General features: G+C 41.2%; 1 protein-coding gene across 1 annotated transcript in view; it reads left to right on the forward strand.

Moving 5' to 3' along the window:
* The window catches only part of LOC134345928 (NACHT, LRR and PYD domains-containing protein 3-like), a 66,213-nt gene that overhangs the window by 42,015 nt on the left and 10,894 nt on the right, over positions 1–13,304 (forward strand). Inside the window, exons 8-9 of the mRNA XM_063047280.1 lie at positions 895–1,065; positions 11,388–11,555. Coding sequence (XP_062903350.1) covers positions 895–1,065; positions 11,388–11,555 — 339 coding nt within the window. The remainder of the gene's footprint in view (positions 1–894; positions 1,066–11,387; positions 11,556–13,304) is intronic.

Consider the following 13,304-nt stretch of genomic DNA (forward strand, 5'->3'; position numbering starts at 1 on the left):
CATGGCAATGAATAGGGAGTAATGACAGGTGAACAGCAGCAATAGAGCATACAATTATGGATAGGGTGTGTGGCAATGGACAGCGTACTGATCTGAAGTCGATAGTAAGATAATGGATAGGATTTAGAAGCAGGATATAGAGCAGTGTAACACTCATGCAATGATGGTTATGATGGAGGATTGGATGTACAGCAAAGAAAAAAAACCTGCATCGATGGATGGAGGGTTAAGACAGCATGCATATCAACATATGGGTCAGTGTTGGATTTATGGGAGTAGATGGATAATACTGAATTGGACATGCAATTGTGTGTAGGCTGCATGAGTAAGGTACCTACTGTAGCAATGGACAGGGTGTGCAATACATAGTGCATTGGGATCGGTGTACAATTGGTAGGTTAAGTGTAGGGGTAGGCTGTCTGGTGAAAGATATAATTTAGGATGGTGATGGTTACCAGATTAAGGTGCACATCTGCGAGTTTATTATTCATAGGATATGGGCAGACTGTAAGTCAATAGGAACATATAAGAAGTAGAGATAAGATGTGATGGTAGACATAAGGATTGGATGTACAGAAATAGATGTGTAGGCTATTAAGATGCGGTGGGGTATAAGATTAGCATGTATGACATTAGATAGGGTATTACCATCGAGTGTCTGGTGATGGGCTCAGGGTTTGATACTTGTTCTGAAATTTGTTTCTCCATTCTCTATGGTCAGGTTCTGAATAAATGAATCCCAAAAAAAAGAAGAGAGAAGAGAGTAGAATTAATAGACCAGTCAACAGAGATGCCTTTTGTTCATCAAATAAATGTTAATTATCCATTGCTGATACTACATGTATAAAGCTTGTGTGAATTTGATATAGACTTCTGCAAATTTTTTTCTTGCAGGATTACTAATACAAAACTGACATCTACTTGTTGTGAGAAACTTGCCACGGTGTTAGTCACAAACCAGACGCTCCAAGAACTAGATCTAGGCATGAATAAACTGGGTGATTCAGGTGCTCATGCACTGTCTGCTGCACTGAAGAACCCGCACTGCAAACTGGAAAATCTGGGGTATGTACCTCTCTGTCATTTCAAGCAACTTTTATTTCTATGGATAAAAACATCATTAGAAGCCAATGCATAATTTTGTACAAGTGCCCTGGAGATGGTTTAGCAGGCAACTGCAAGGTTAGGAAATAACAAGGTCGGTTTTAACTGATCCTTCGCACATCTCAGTTATCTCCACTCTACCCAGTTATGGTTCAGATGGGCAGATAAACTTAAAGCCGTCTTCCGCATCTATAATTGACCTTAAATCAGAATTAAGCCTATTTGCAAAAGCAAATTTAATCATGTCATCTTGTTTTGTCTACTGGCCTGCTAATCGCTTTGAAATCTGCCAAGCAGCCAATATAGTACATGGATCACTGGGATGCCACCTTATCTGATATGGTTGGTAAGTTACTTGGCAGCATACATGAGGTTTAGGAAGCAAGTATTGACACACGCAGACCATTATTGTTGATGTCATCTAGAAATAGTTGCCTCAAAACTGCACCCCATAAAAGGTACATAAAAATTACTTTGCACACACCATGTCTGGTGGAGGTTCTTCATATTTCTCATTCACAGAAAAGCGCAGATCTAATGCTGCTCCAAATCATCAGCAGGAAGTGTGCTTGATGTTTGGTTCCCTCATTTTGTCTATCAGTAGACTGGCTGTGGAAGCTGAATTACTGCAGTAGGCTTTTGCAGCAGAGATCGCCTCTGAGCTTTGCTTGTATTATGAGGGTATGCCTCGCAGTGACTCAAAGCTGCTTAAAGATGGGAAGGGAGGCCAGTGAAGAATGTGGGTAGTGAAGGATATGTAACCCTTCCTCCACCATATTCTCCCTTCTTTCTCCAGTAGCCTTTTGTATATCTACAGTGTCTGCCATGGAGAGAGACTTGAAAGCCAAAACCCATTTCCCGTGATCTCCAGAAGTGAAGATGCATATTGCCCTTTTGTGGGGAACCATACTAACGACTTTATAGAGATAAATTTAAGCAATATAGAGCTCTTATAGAGCTTCCAGGCCGTGTGTTATGACTAAACACAACATATATTTAGTCCATCAAAGTGGGTGAAATCTTGCCCCATGTTATCCATTTGTTAAAGAGTTTTCAAAGATAACTTGTATTTTCAAATGAGTGTTGGCCAGGACTCGAAGATGGATTTCATTGAGGGATACATATTTTTCTTTCTACTCAGCCTAACAGCCTCAAAGTAACTTGCTTCTTCTAGGCCAGGTGCAGCTGAACTTAATATAACTGTTAGAAACTTTGGTTTTAAGACCACATAACATAGAAGCAGAATTTAGCTATTTGGCCCATCAAATCTGCTCCGCCATTCAATCATGGTTGACTTATTTTCCCTCTCAACGCCATTCTCTTGACTTTACCCATCAACCTGGGCTTTACATATCCAAAGACCTGGCCTCCACAGCCATCTGTGGCAATGAATTCCACAGATTCATCATCATCTGGATAAAGAAATTCCTCCTCGTCCCTGGTCTAAAGGGACATCCTCCTATTCTGAGGATGTGCCCTCTAGACCTAGACTCTCCCACGATAGGAAACATACTCTCCACATCGACTCTATCTACGCATTAGATCCCCCCTCCCTCATTCTTATTGCCTCAAATATTATCGATCTGCCCTATTGAAAATGACCTCGACTTTATAAAGTTTAGAACATACGGCCATATGACGATAAGACATAACAGCAGAATTAGGCCATTCGGCCAACTGAGTCTGCACCACTATTCCATCACAGTTTAGAAAATACTTCTGAAATTTTAAACCAAATGAATTGCTGGAATCAGTTAGTTCACAATACAATTTTACGTAATTAAAAATTATAACTTTTTCTTATAAATATTAAGATATGGTTGGTTGTGATCGTAATCTACTGTAAATCCAAAACAATCACACAATCAGAAAGCTTGTTCATAAAATTTTCTGCTTAGAGTTCTTAAAATGAATTTGACAATAGCAGAGCCGAAGTATAACTCAGTCGATGTGTGTCAACTAAGCTGAACTCCCTTTCAGCCCTAACCAGTGATTGAAGGGTATAAACTTGTTACTGATTGATATCTCTTGCACTCCTGGTTTAGCTGAAAAATATAGGAGGCTGAAGGATTTTGGCTTTGAAGTTTCTGCATTTACCAGTTGTTCACAGGCCCAGGTGCATGAGAAGGCACTCCTTTTCAGTTTCCTTTTGCAGTTCTTCCTGGGAGAATAAGAAGGGGGCCTCCAAAGGGGGGCAAATGGGACAAGGAAAGGAGAAGAGCTCTCTACAGAGGGCCATACCACCCAAGTTTATTGAAGAGCATTTCTCCCCACACAAATTTTAGCAAGGAATTAAACATGAGGTGAATGTGCACTGACATATGTTCACAGCTCCGACCAGTTTCAGAGAAAACAAGGGCTACCATACAATTGCATTTTAATAGTCAAGCATTCTCCAGTAGTTCTAGCTTCCTGTTTAGAAAGCACCTCTTTAGTTGGATGACTCAAATTTGCCTACATTAAAACCTGTTTGGAAAATTTTTGTCTACTTGTTTAATCTATTCATTTTCTCCATAATTAACTGCTTTTGGACTCACTGCATATAATAATGTTTATCTTTCTTTACTGTCACACTTAGGAACATGGCTTTCTATCTTATTCTTCAAACAACTCATAAGTGTGGTGAATGCATAAGTCCCCACACAACTGGCCACATCTTACCCACTCTTCTCCATTGTTCTTACTCTGTCTCCTGTCATTTGCCCAACTTCCTGGTCAAGTCATGACACTTGCGTGCAGTTCCACGATTCACGAAAACATAGAGGCAAAGGAGGTGTATAAAACAGGAGAAGGCTGAGTCAAAGAACAAGCTACCCAACCTCCAGCACAAGCAATGTATCCCTGCACATCATGCACCTTCTAGTACAGAGCTTTGCCTCCTGATTTTTCATTCCCCACCAAGGAAATTCCCCATTTATCCTTCATAATATTATGCACCTCAATTAAGATTCCTCTCAGCCTCCTCTGTTTTAAAGAAAGCAGCCCTAGCTTATTTAGTTTTATCCTCGTAAATGCAACCTTTCAATTCTGGCAACATCCTTGTGAATCTTTTCTGTGTTCTCACCAGTGCAAAGACTTGCTTCCTTTAATGCATTGAACTACACTATCAGGGCCAGACTTTAGGCAGGGCTAGGCTGGGCTGCAGCCCAGGGGCCAGAGCTGCAGAGGGGCCCAAAAATAGGTAGCTATCATCATGGCGGACAAAAAAAAATAAGAGAGTGGAGCACAGAAAAGAAAAAAGAAACAAGACAAAGAGGACCGTGAGAAAGAAGCATTAAAAAAGACATTGAAATTGACAGCAACATACACAAAATGCTGGTGAACGCAGCAGGCCAGGCAGCACCTATAGGAAGAGGTACAGTCGACGTTTTGGGCTGAGACCTTTCGTCAGGACTAACTGAAAGAAGAGATAGTAAGAGATTTGAAAGTGGGAGGGGGAGGGGGAGATCTGAAATGATAGGAGAAGACAGGAGGGGAGGGATGGAGCTAAGAGCTGGGAAGTTGATTGGCAAAAGGGTTACAAGGCTGGAGAAGGGAGAAGATCATGGGACGGGAGGCCTAGGGAGAAAGAAAGGGGGAGGGGAACGCAGAGGAAGATGGAGCAGGCAAGGAGTTATAGTGAGAGGGACAGAGGGAGAAAAAACAGAGAGGAAAAAAGGGAAAAAAATTTAAAAAACAATAAATTAATAAATAAGGGATGAGGTACGAAGGGGAGGAGGGGCATTAGCGGAAAAGTTTGAGAAGTCAATGTTCATGCCATCAGGTTGGAGGCTACCCAGACGGAATATAAGGTGCTGTTCCTCCAACCTGAGTGTGGCTTCAGCTTGACAGTAGAGGAGGCTGTGCACAGACATATCAGAATGGGAATGGGATGTGGAATTAAAATGTGTGGCCACTGGGAGATCCTGCTTTCTCTGGCGGACAGAGCGTAGGTGTTCAATGAAACGTGCTCCCAGCCTGCGTCGGGTCTCGCCAATATATAGAAGGCCACATTGGGAGCACCGGACGCAGTATATCACCCCAGCCGACTCACAGGTGAAGTGTTGCCTCACCTGGGAGGACTGTCTGGGGCCCTGAATGGTGGTGAGGGAGGAAGTGTAAGGGCATGTGTAGCACTTGTTCCGCTTACAAGGATAAGTGCCGGGAGGGAAATCAGTGGGAAGGGATGGGGGGGAACAAATGGACAAGGGAGTCGCGTAGGGAGCGATCCCTGCAGAATGCAGAAGGGGGGGGAGGGAAAGATGTGATTGGTGGTGGGATCCCGTTAGAGGTGGCAGAAGTTACGGAGAATTATATGTTGGACCCAGAGGCTGGTGGGGTGGTAGTATATGTTGGATCCACAAACCTGCCTGTCCAGGTAGACCCATTGTCTCAGTTTGCTCCTGCCCCACCAAACTCATTTCTGCATACCTCGACACTGTTTTATCCCCCCTTGTTCAATCCCTTTCCACCTATGTTTGTGACACTTCTCATGCTCTGAAATTTTTCAATGATTTTAAGTTCCCTGGCCCCCACCGCTTTATTTTCACCATGGATGTCCAGTCCCTATAAACCTCCATCCCCCATCAGGTAGGTCTCAAAGCTCTCCGCTTCTTTTTGGATTCCAGACCAAACCAGTTTCCCTCTACCACCACTCTCCTCCGTCTAGCGGAATTAGTTCTTACTCTTAATAATTTCTCCTTTGGCTCCTCCAAACTAAAGGTGTAGCTGTGGGCACCTGTATGGGTCCCAGCTATGCCTGCCTTTTTGTTGGCTTTGTGGAACAATCCATATTCCAAGCCTATACTGGTATCTGTCCCCCACTTTTCCTTCACTACATCAGTGACTGCATTGGCGCTGCTTCCTGCATGCATGCTGAGCTCGTTGACTTCATTAACTTTGCCTTCAACTTTCACCCTGCCCTCAAGTTTACCTGGTCCATTTCTGACACCTCCCTCCCCTTTCTTGATCTTTCTGTCTCTATCTCTGGAGACAGCTTATCTACTGATGTCTACTATAAGACTACGGACTCTCACAGCTATCTGGACTATTCCTCTTCTCACCCTGTCTCTTGCAAAAATGCCATCCGCTTCTCGCAATTCCTCCGTCTCCGCCGCATCTGCTCTCAGGATGAGGCTTTTCATTTCAGGACAAAGAAGATGTCTTCTTTTTTTTTAAGAAAGGGGCTTTTGAGACCCAAGCTAAACTATGTCTCCAACAGTCTCACAAGTGTACAAAGAAAACACCCAACGACAAAGAAAACGTAAAGCCTTTCTGGGGGAATCCACAACACCTGATGTTGGTTTGTCAGCCAGAGAAAAATTCTCAGCTACTGTTTTTTTGGTCATGATGGATCAATTACTTGCAGAAATTGATTGCAGATTTGCATCATACAATGACCTTAACAACACATTTGGCATCCTAAACAATATCCCTTCTCTCTCTGTACAAGATCTGCACAAGAGAGCATCTGATCTCCAAAGCAGATATTCAGCTGACCTGGAGTTAGAATTTGTGGAGGAGATTGTCTATTTCAGAGAATTTGTTAAGTGGCAAAGATATTTCATCCGCAACAGAGCTTTTATGCTTCCTCAGAGAAAAAAACTTGCAGGTTATCTTCCCAAATGTAAGAATTGCTTTGAGGCTTTACCTGACTCTCCCTGTCACAAGTGCAAGTGGTGAGCAATCTTTCTCCAAGCTCAAGCTAGTGAAGAATGGGCTCAGATCCACAATGGGACAGGACAAGCTGAATCATCTTACTCTGTCACTTGAAAGTGATCTTGTTCGGAAACTGGATCTTAGTGATCTGATCAAGGACTTTGCTGCGAAGGAATCCAGAAGAACTAGGCTTTAATTTTGAAAAACAAGCACCTGACTTTGTAAATATCTAGGCTTGTGTGTCATTGCTGTTCCTGTTTTTGTGGCAATAGGCTAATAGTCGACTGTTTACAAACCTAGTAAGTAATAAGTGGTCTTTACTCTGCAAGCCACACAGCACAGCAATAGGTTAGTGTGTGCTAGATCTCATTTTTCAAAAAAATTGTTGGAGTATTGTCAAGTTTCCTAGTTTGCCATCGTGCCATCTCTCTTGGCCTTTTTGTCTCTCGTTTCCATTTTACTTTCTCAGAACACACGGTTGAGAAAAATACCTAGATAAAAATGCTTTGGCATCATTTGAGAAATAAGGCCTATGCTATGTGCAGCAATAGCTAAATAAAGATTTAAGACTGGGTACATCATACTTCGTCTCCCTCATAACTTTACTAAGCCAACTAAGCCTAGGTCAATTTTTGAGTGCTTTAGATGCTGTCCTTCAAACTAAGAATCTGCAATACTTTCTGTCCTCCCTTTTAAAGCCTGTAAGTTTATAGCCTACGTGTTGTACTAAACCAAAGTCTTGGTCCACAGCTTTGATATTTAGACCAGTACGACCTTTGCTCTTGTTCTTGCCCTTTTTTTGCTTGGTACAGCAGCATTTTTACAGTGTCGGCAGGGGCCCATCAGGGCCTCCAGCCCAGGGACCCTGGCCCCACTAAATCCGGCCCTGCACACTATAATAAAGCTAACTCCTATAACATTTCAACATTACCTACTGCTGTTACATTCTTTGGCATGGGCAATAAAGGAATGGTTTCTATGTTATTTTAATCAAGTTATTGACAGTTTATGAAGCAGTAAACATCTATCGTTATACTGGCAACCTGTAAGAAAATCAGACGATAGTGCTAGACATGTTCTAATAAGTTTTACAGTTTAGTTAAACTTCGATGAACTTCAAAATGATGTAATAGTGTGAAATGACCTTTAAATGAAAGAAGCTATTAAATTTTAAATAAGTAAATGAGCTATTTAGCTTATAATAATTAAAAATAAATGAATTAATGTTTTAATGAAATAGTAGATAAAGTAATGTCAAAATTATAATATGCTCTAGACATTCTTTCAGAATAATGACTGGTCTCTAGTTCCTGTAGGCTGTATAGCTTATATTCAAGAGCAGAGGTATTCAGTTGCTAATTATATAGTAGGGTAACCCAGGGCAGTAACAATTGAAAGCTCTTTATGAACCAGATAGTGAGATGCTGATCTCCCTGCCCTATTTCTCAGTGTGAATAGAAATGTTGTAGAATCAAAGGAGTACTCAAGGATCATAATTTTCCAGTCAGCCCTAATTTAGGTATCAGCCCAAGTGGACACACAGAATTCAAATTAAAAAACATTAGAACCTGGCACATTTTTTGTCAGATTGAGCACTGCTTTCTTAACTTTATAAATCCACCTATAAATCACACCAGGAACATTACAGAAATTTATCACTTACAACAATATTCAAAGAAACACTCACCTGCTCACTTCAAATTGCCAGAAAGTTTAGAAGACAACTTGCTCATATTTCACGGTCATGTTTTGACAAAGAATCTGTGATTTTTCCTGTAATAAACATAAGACAAGACCATAACACATAGGAGCAGAGTGAGGCCATTCGGCCCTTCGAATCTGCTCTGCAATTCCATCATGGCTGATTCATTATCCCTCTGAACTCCATTCTCCTGCCTTCTCCTCCAACCTTTGACACTGCTGACTAATCAAGAACCTATCAACCTCGGCTTTAAATATGCCCAAAGACCTGGCCTCCACAGTCATGTGTGAAATAAATTCCACAGATTCACCAGCCTCTGGCTGAAGAAAGTCCTCTGTTCTAGAGGGACATCCTTCTATTCTGAGGGTGTGCCCTCTGATCTTGGACTCCCCTACTATAGAAAAATCCTCTCCGCGTCCACTCTATCTAGGCCTTTCAATATTCAATAGGTTTCAATGAGATATCCCTCCCCACCCTCTCATTCTTCTAAACTTCATTCTTCTTAGTTGGAGAATCTTCTAGTAGCCATGTCTTGATGCACTGTTGTATTCTGGAAAAGCTAGGCAGTTCTTGTCAATCCATGTGAGAGAAAGAGCTTTCACTGGTGGGAGGTAACATCAGCAGAAACGGGAGGACCCCAATGTATAGAACCTCAGTTGCAGCAGCTATATAATGTAGCAAAGTGCATGAAATTGGCTGAACAATTCTGAAGCTGACTGCTTGTGAGAAATTTATCCTTTCTGCAAAACAATCAATTGTATTTAGTTGCAAAGCATCACGGCCCTCGGAAAGATGCAAGGAAAGTTTATTAAAACATCTTGAAAATGTGAGAATATGTAAGATGAGACTGTTCTTATCTGGGATTATTCTTAATGGAATGTAGTTTGGACAGTTGTTTAATAAAGGTGTTCAGAAATATGTCAGGAGAAACTGTTACCACCGACAGGAGGATCAACAACAAAAGTATAGGCATTGCAGAAAATTAGGAGATAAACTAGAGAAGTAAAAGGAAGTCCATGTAATAATTGTTTTTTTTTGGCAAGCACTCCTCAAAAGATGTTTCAGAGGGAAAATGGGTGCAAGCGAAGAGGAAGCTTTTACAAGGCAAAGTGAAGGAGTGCAGGAATGGAACTTAATGGATCACACTCTCAGAAAGATGTCAGGCCACAATAAACTAAATAACTTCACTTGGTGCTTCATGGTCATGGTGCGTCATGAGCTTGCAGCCCCCATGAGCAGCACTAGATCCAATAAACAGTGGCATGAGACTGTTGTACACTTGTACAGCAACAGGAAAACAGATTATTATCTGAATGGTGGCCGATTAGGAAAAGGGGAGGTGCAACGAGACCTGGGTGTCATTCTACACCAGTCATTGAAAGTGGGCATGCAAGTACAGCAGGCGGTGAAAAAGGCGAATGATATGCTGGCATTTATAGCGAGAGGATTCGAGTGCAGGAGCAGGGAGGTACTACTGCAGTTGTACAAGGCTTTGGTGAGACCACACCTGGAGTATTGTGTGCAGTTTTGGTCCCCTAATCTGAGGAAAGACAGTCTTACCATAGAGGGAGTACAAAGAAGGTTCACCAGATTGATTCCTGGGATGGCAGGACTTTCATATGATGAAAGACTGGATCGACTAGGATTATACTCTCTGGAATTTAGAAGATTGAGGGGGGATCTGATTGAAATGTATAAAATTCTAAAGGGATTGGACAGGCTAGATGCAAGAAGATTGTTCCCGATGTTGGGAAAGTCCAGAACGAGGGGTCACAGTTTGAGGATAAAGGGGAAGCCTTTTAGGACCGAGATGAGGAAAAACTACTTCACACAGAGAGTGGTAAATCTGTGGAATCCTTTGCCACAGGAAACAGTTGAGGCCAGTTCATTGGCTATATTTAAGAGGGAGTTAGATCAGGCACTTGTGGCTAAAGGGATCAGGGGGTATAGAGAGAAGGCAGGTACAGGTTTCTGAGTTGGATGATCAGCCATGATCGTACTGAATGGTGGTGCAGGCTCGAAGGGCTGAATGGCCTACTCCTGCACCTATTTTCTATGTTTCTATGTATCTGAAATTCAGTACTAGTGATTTTGATAGAATTAATTTCTGAGGGAGAGTTGAACCTATTATTGCTACTTAGCAAGTTTAGGTCTGCAAAGGAATTTTGTAGTTTTTTTTTGATTCTATGAAGCCTTCATGTCAACATTAGGTTGATTGGAATTTTCTCCCCTTCCACTAGCAGTGGGTGACATGGTGGAACAGCAGTTATTATGAACACAGTTCACAGCTGTATTAACCCAAGTTCAATCCCGACTTCAGGTGTTGCCTTGGTACAGTCAGCAACTTCTCCCCACGACCATGTGGACTTTTACCGAGTGCTCCAGTTTTATCCCAAATTCCAAAGCTGAAATGGCTCCTGTAAGTTATCCCTTAGTATAGGAGTGTGGCGGAAGAATCAAAGGGGAGCAAATGGGCACGTGAAGGAAATTGAGTTGCAGGGAAATAAGTTGGGGGGGGTGGTGTTGGACTCGGGGGAGCTGCTCTTTCAGGAGCCAATAGTGAGCTAAATGGAATCTTTCCAAGCCATAGATCTGGGCACTCTATGTGTGTCATTTCTAGTTCACGTGGTTTTTATGGCAGTGGTGTTTACAGAGCTCGTAAATCTGCAAATGTGAGAACTATTTTGCAGTACTGAACAGGGGCATTAACTATGACTGGTACAGCAACAGAATCTGACAGGAATCCCGATCTAATCTCAGAGTGTGATTCACTTGCACAGTTGTATGGGGTGAGGAAATTGAGAAGTGAAGTAAACCAGAGAAAGAAACCACCAACTCCATTATAGTCACCCTTAATAACTTAAGTCGGGAAAATAGCCTGGTGCTTCGGCATTTATCCGAACATAAGCTTCAATTCGGTTTTCTTTTGGTTTTTGATCTCTAGGTTAAAGCGAACACTCCTCACTGATGGATGCAGCTACAGGCTAATGGCAGCACTCAGTACAACCCAAAAAATAACTCATCTTGATTTAAGTGAAAACTCATTTACTGATTGTTCCCTAAGCAATATCAGCAGCTTGATTCTGACTTGTAGCAACCTGATGGTCATAAGGTGAGTTTGAAATCTATTTACTACTTCTACTTAATAATTGAAATCAATTTAAATTTTTAAGATACTAGACAAAGGAACTTATGCCAATGCACTCAGTTATATTTTTGCATAGTGGAATTTTACTTTTAAAAACTGAAAGTAAATTGATATAAGGCCAGAATTTCTAACACAAAAGGCCATATCTTGTTGGACACTCTCATCACCAGGGACCACCATCTGTAAGGGACACGCACCAGCATTTATTTGGTTTGGATATGAACAACCTAGTATTCAAACTCCTCAACTTCTTCATCCCCAGTTGACATCTTGATCACAGAAGAAGTCTGTCCCAAATCTCCCTTGAAATAAGGTGAAACAAGGGGTTTAGGCTCGAGGTCTGCCATTACTGAATCAGACAGTTTTTGTATACATTCAGTGGCCTCTCAGAGTACTCCTGCACACCTGTTCCTTAATGCAAATATCTAATCAGCCAATCATGCGGCAGCAACTCAACGCATAAAAGCATGCAGACAGGGTCAATAGACTAATTTTTTCTTCAGACCAAACATCAGAATGGGAAAGAAATGTGATCTAAGTGACTTTGACCATGGAATGATACTTGGTGCCAGGTGGGGTGGTTTGAGTACAGTATCACAGAAACTGCTGATCTCCTGGGATTTTCACATACAACTGTCTCTAGAGTTTGCAGAAAATGATGCAAAAAACCAGAAAAAATCTAGTGAGCAACATTTCTGTGGGCAAAAAAAAAATGTTCGTCTAATGAGAGAGGTCAGGGTAGAATGGCCAGACTAGTTCAAGCTAGACAGGAAGGCGACTTTAACTCAAGTAACCAGTGTTACAACAGTGGTGTGCAGAAGAGCAACTTTGAACGCACAACACATCAAACCTTGAAAGAAATAGCTACAGCAGCAAAAGACCACACACATACACTCAGTGGCTACAGAAAGTACCTAATAAAGTGGCCACCGAGTTTTCCTTATTCTTTCAGAGAATTTTAAAACTATAAAAAGTAAAGTATAAGCCTTGCCATATATATATAGTGCCATTATAAAACACGCTTATGTTGATTAAAGATATCCATATGGAAATTTTAGAGTCATAGATCCAGAAATTCCTTCACAGAACTCTGAAGACCATAAAACCATAAGACATAGGAGCAGAAATATGTCATTCGGTCCATCGAGTCTGCTCCAGCATTCCATCATGACTGACTTATTAACCCTCTCAATCCCAGTCTGCTGCCTTCTCCCCGTAACCTCTGACACCTTTACTAACCAAGAACCTATCAATATCCACTTTATTATACTCAATGACTTGGCTTCCATAGCCAGCTGTGGCAATCATTTCCCCACCCTCTGGCTAAAGAATTTCCTCCTCATCTCTGTTCTCTTTCTTCTTAAATCTTTTTATTAAATAAGTATACAAAAGGTAAGCCATATAGGCACTAATACATTGTTAGAATATAATAAAATTACAGGAGATATTAAAACAGAAAAGAAATGATACAAACAATGTAATTTAAACATAAAATAATAAGGTATCATAATGGTATACTAATTTATATATATATATATATATATCAATAGAAAAAGGAAAAAAAAAACCCAAAAACCCCCCAAAAAAAAACCACCGTGCATCTAAACTAAAAGCAAAGCAAAGCAATGGGCTAACTTGGAAACAAGTAGAGTTAAAAGACTTAAAATCACATCCTCAAACTCGAACTCCATTAAAAACAGTAGAAAAAAACAA

Source organism: Mobula hypostoma, chromosome 4 (genome assembly GCF_963921235.1).
Source record: "Mobula hypostoma chromosome 4, sMobHyp1.1, whole genome shotgun sequence".
NCBI classification, from domain to species: domain Eukaryota; kingdom Metazoa; phylum Chordata; class Chondrichthyes; order Myliobatiformes; family Myliobatidae; genus Mobula; species Mobula hypostoma.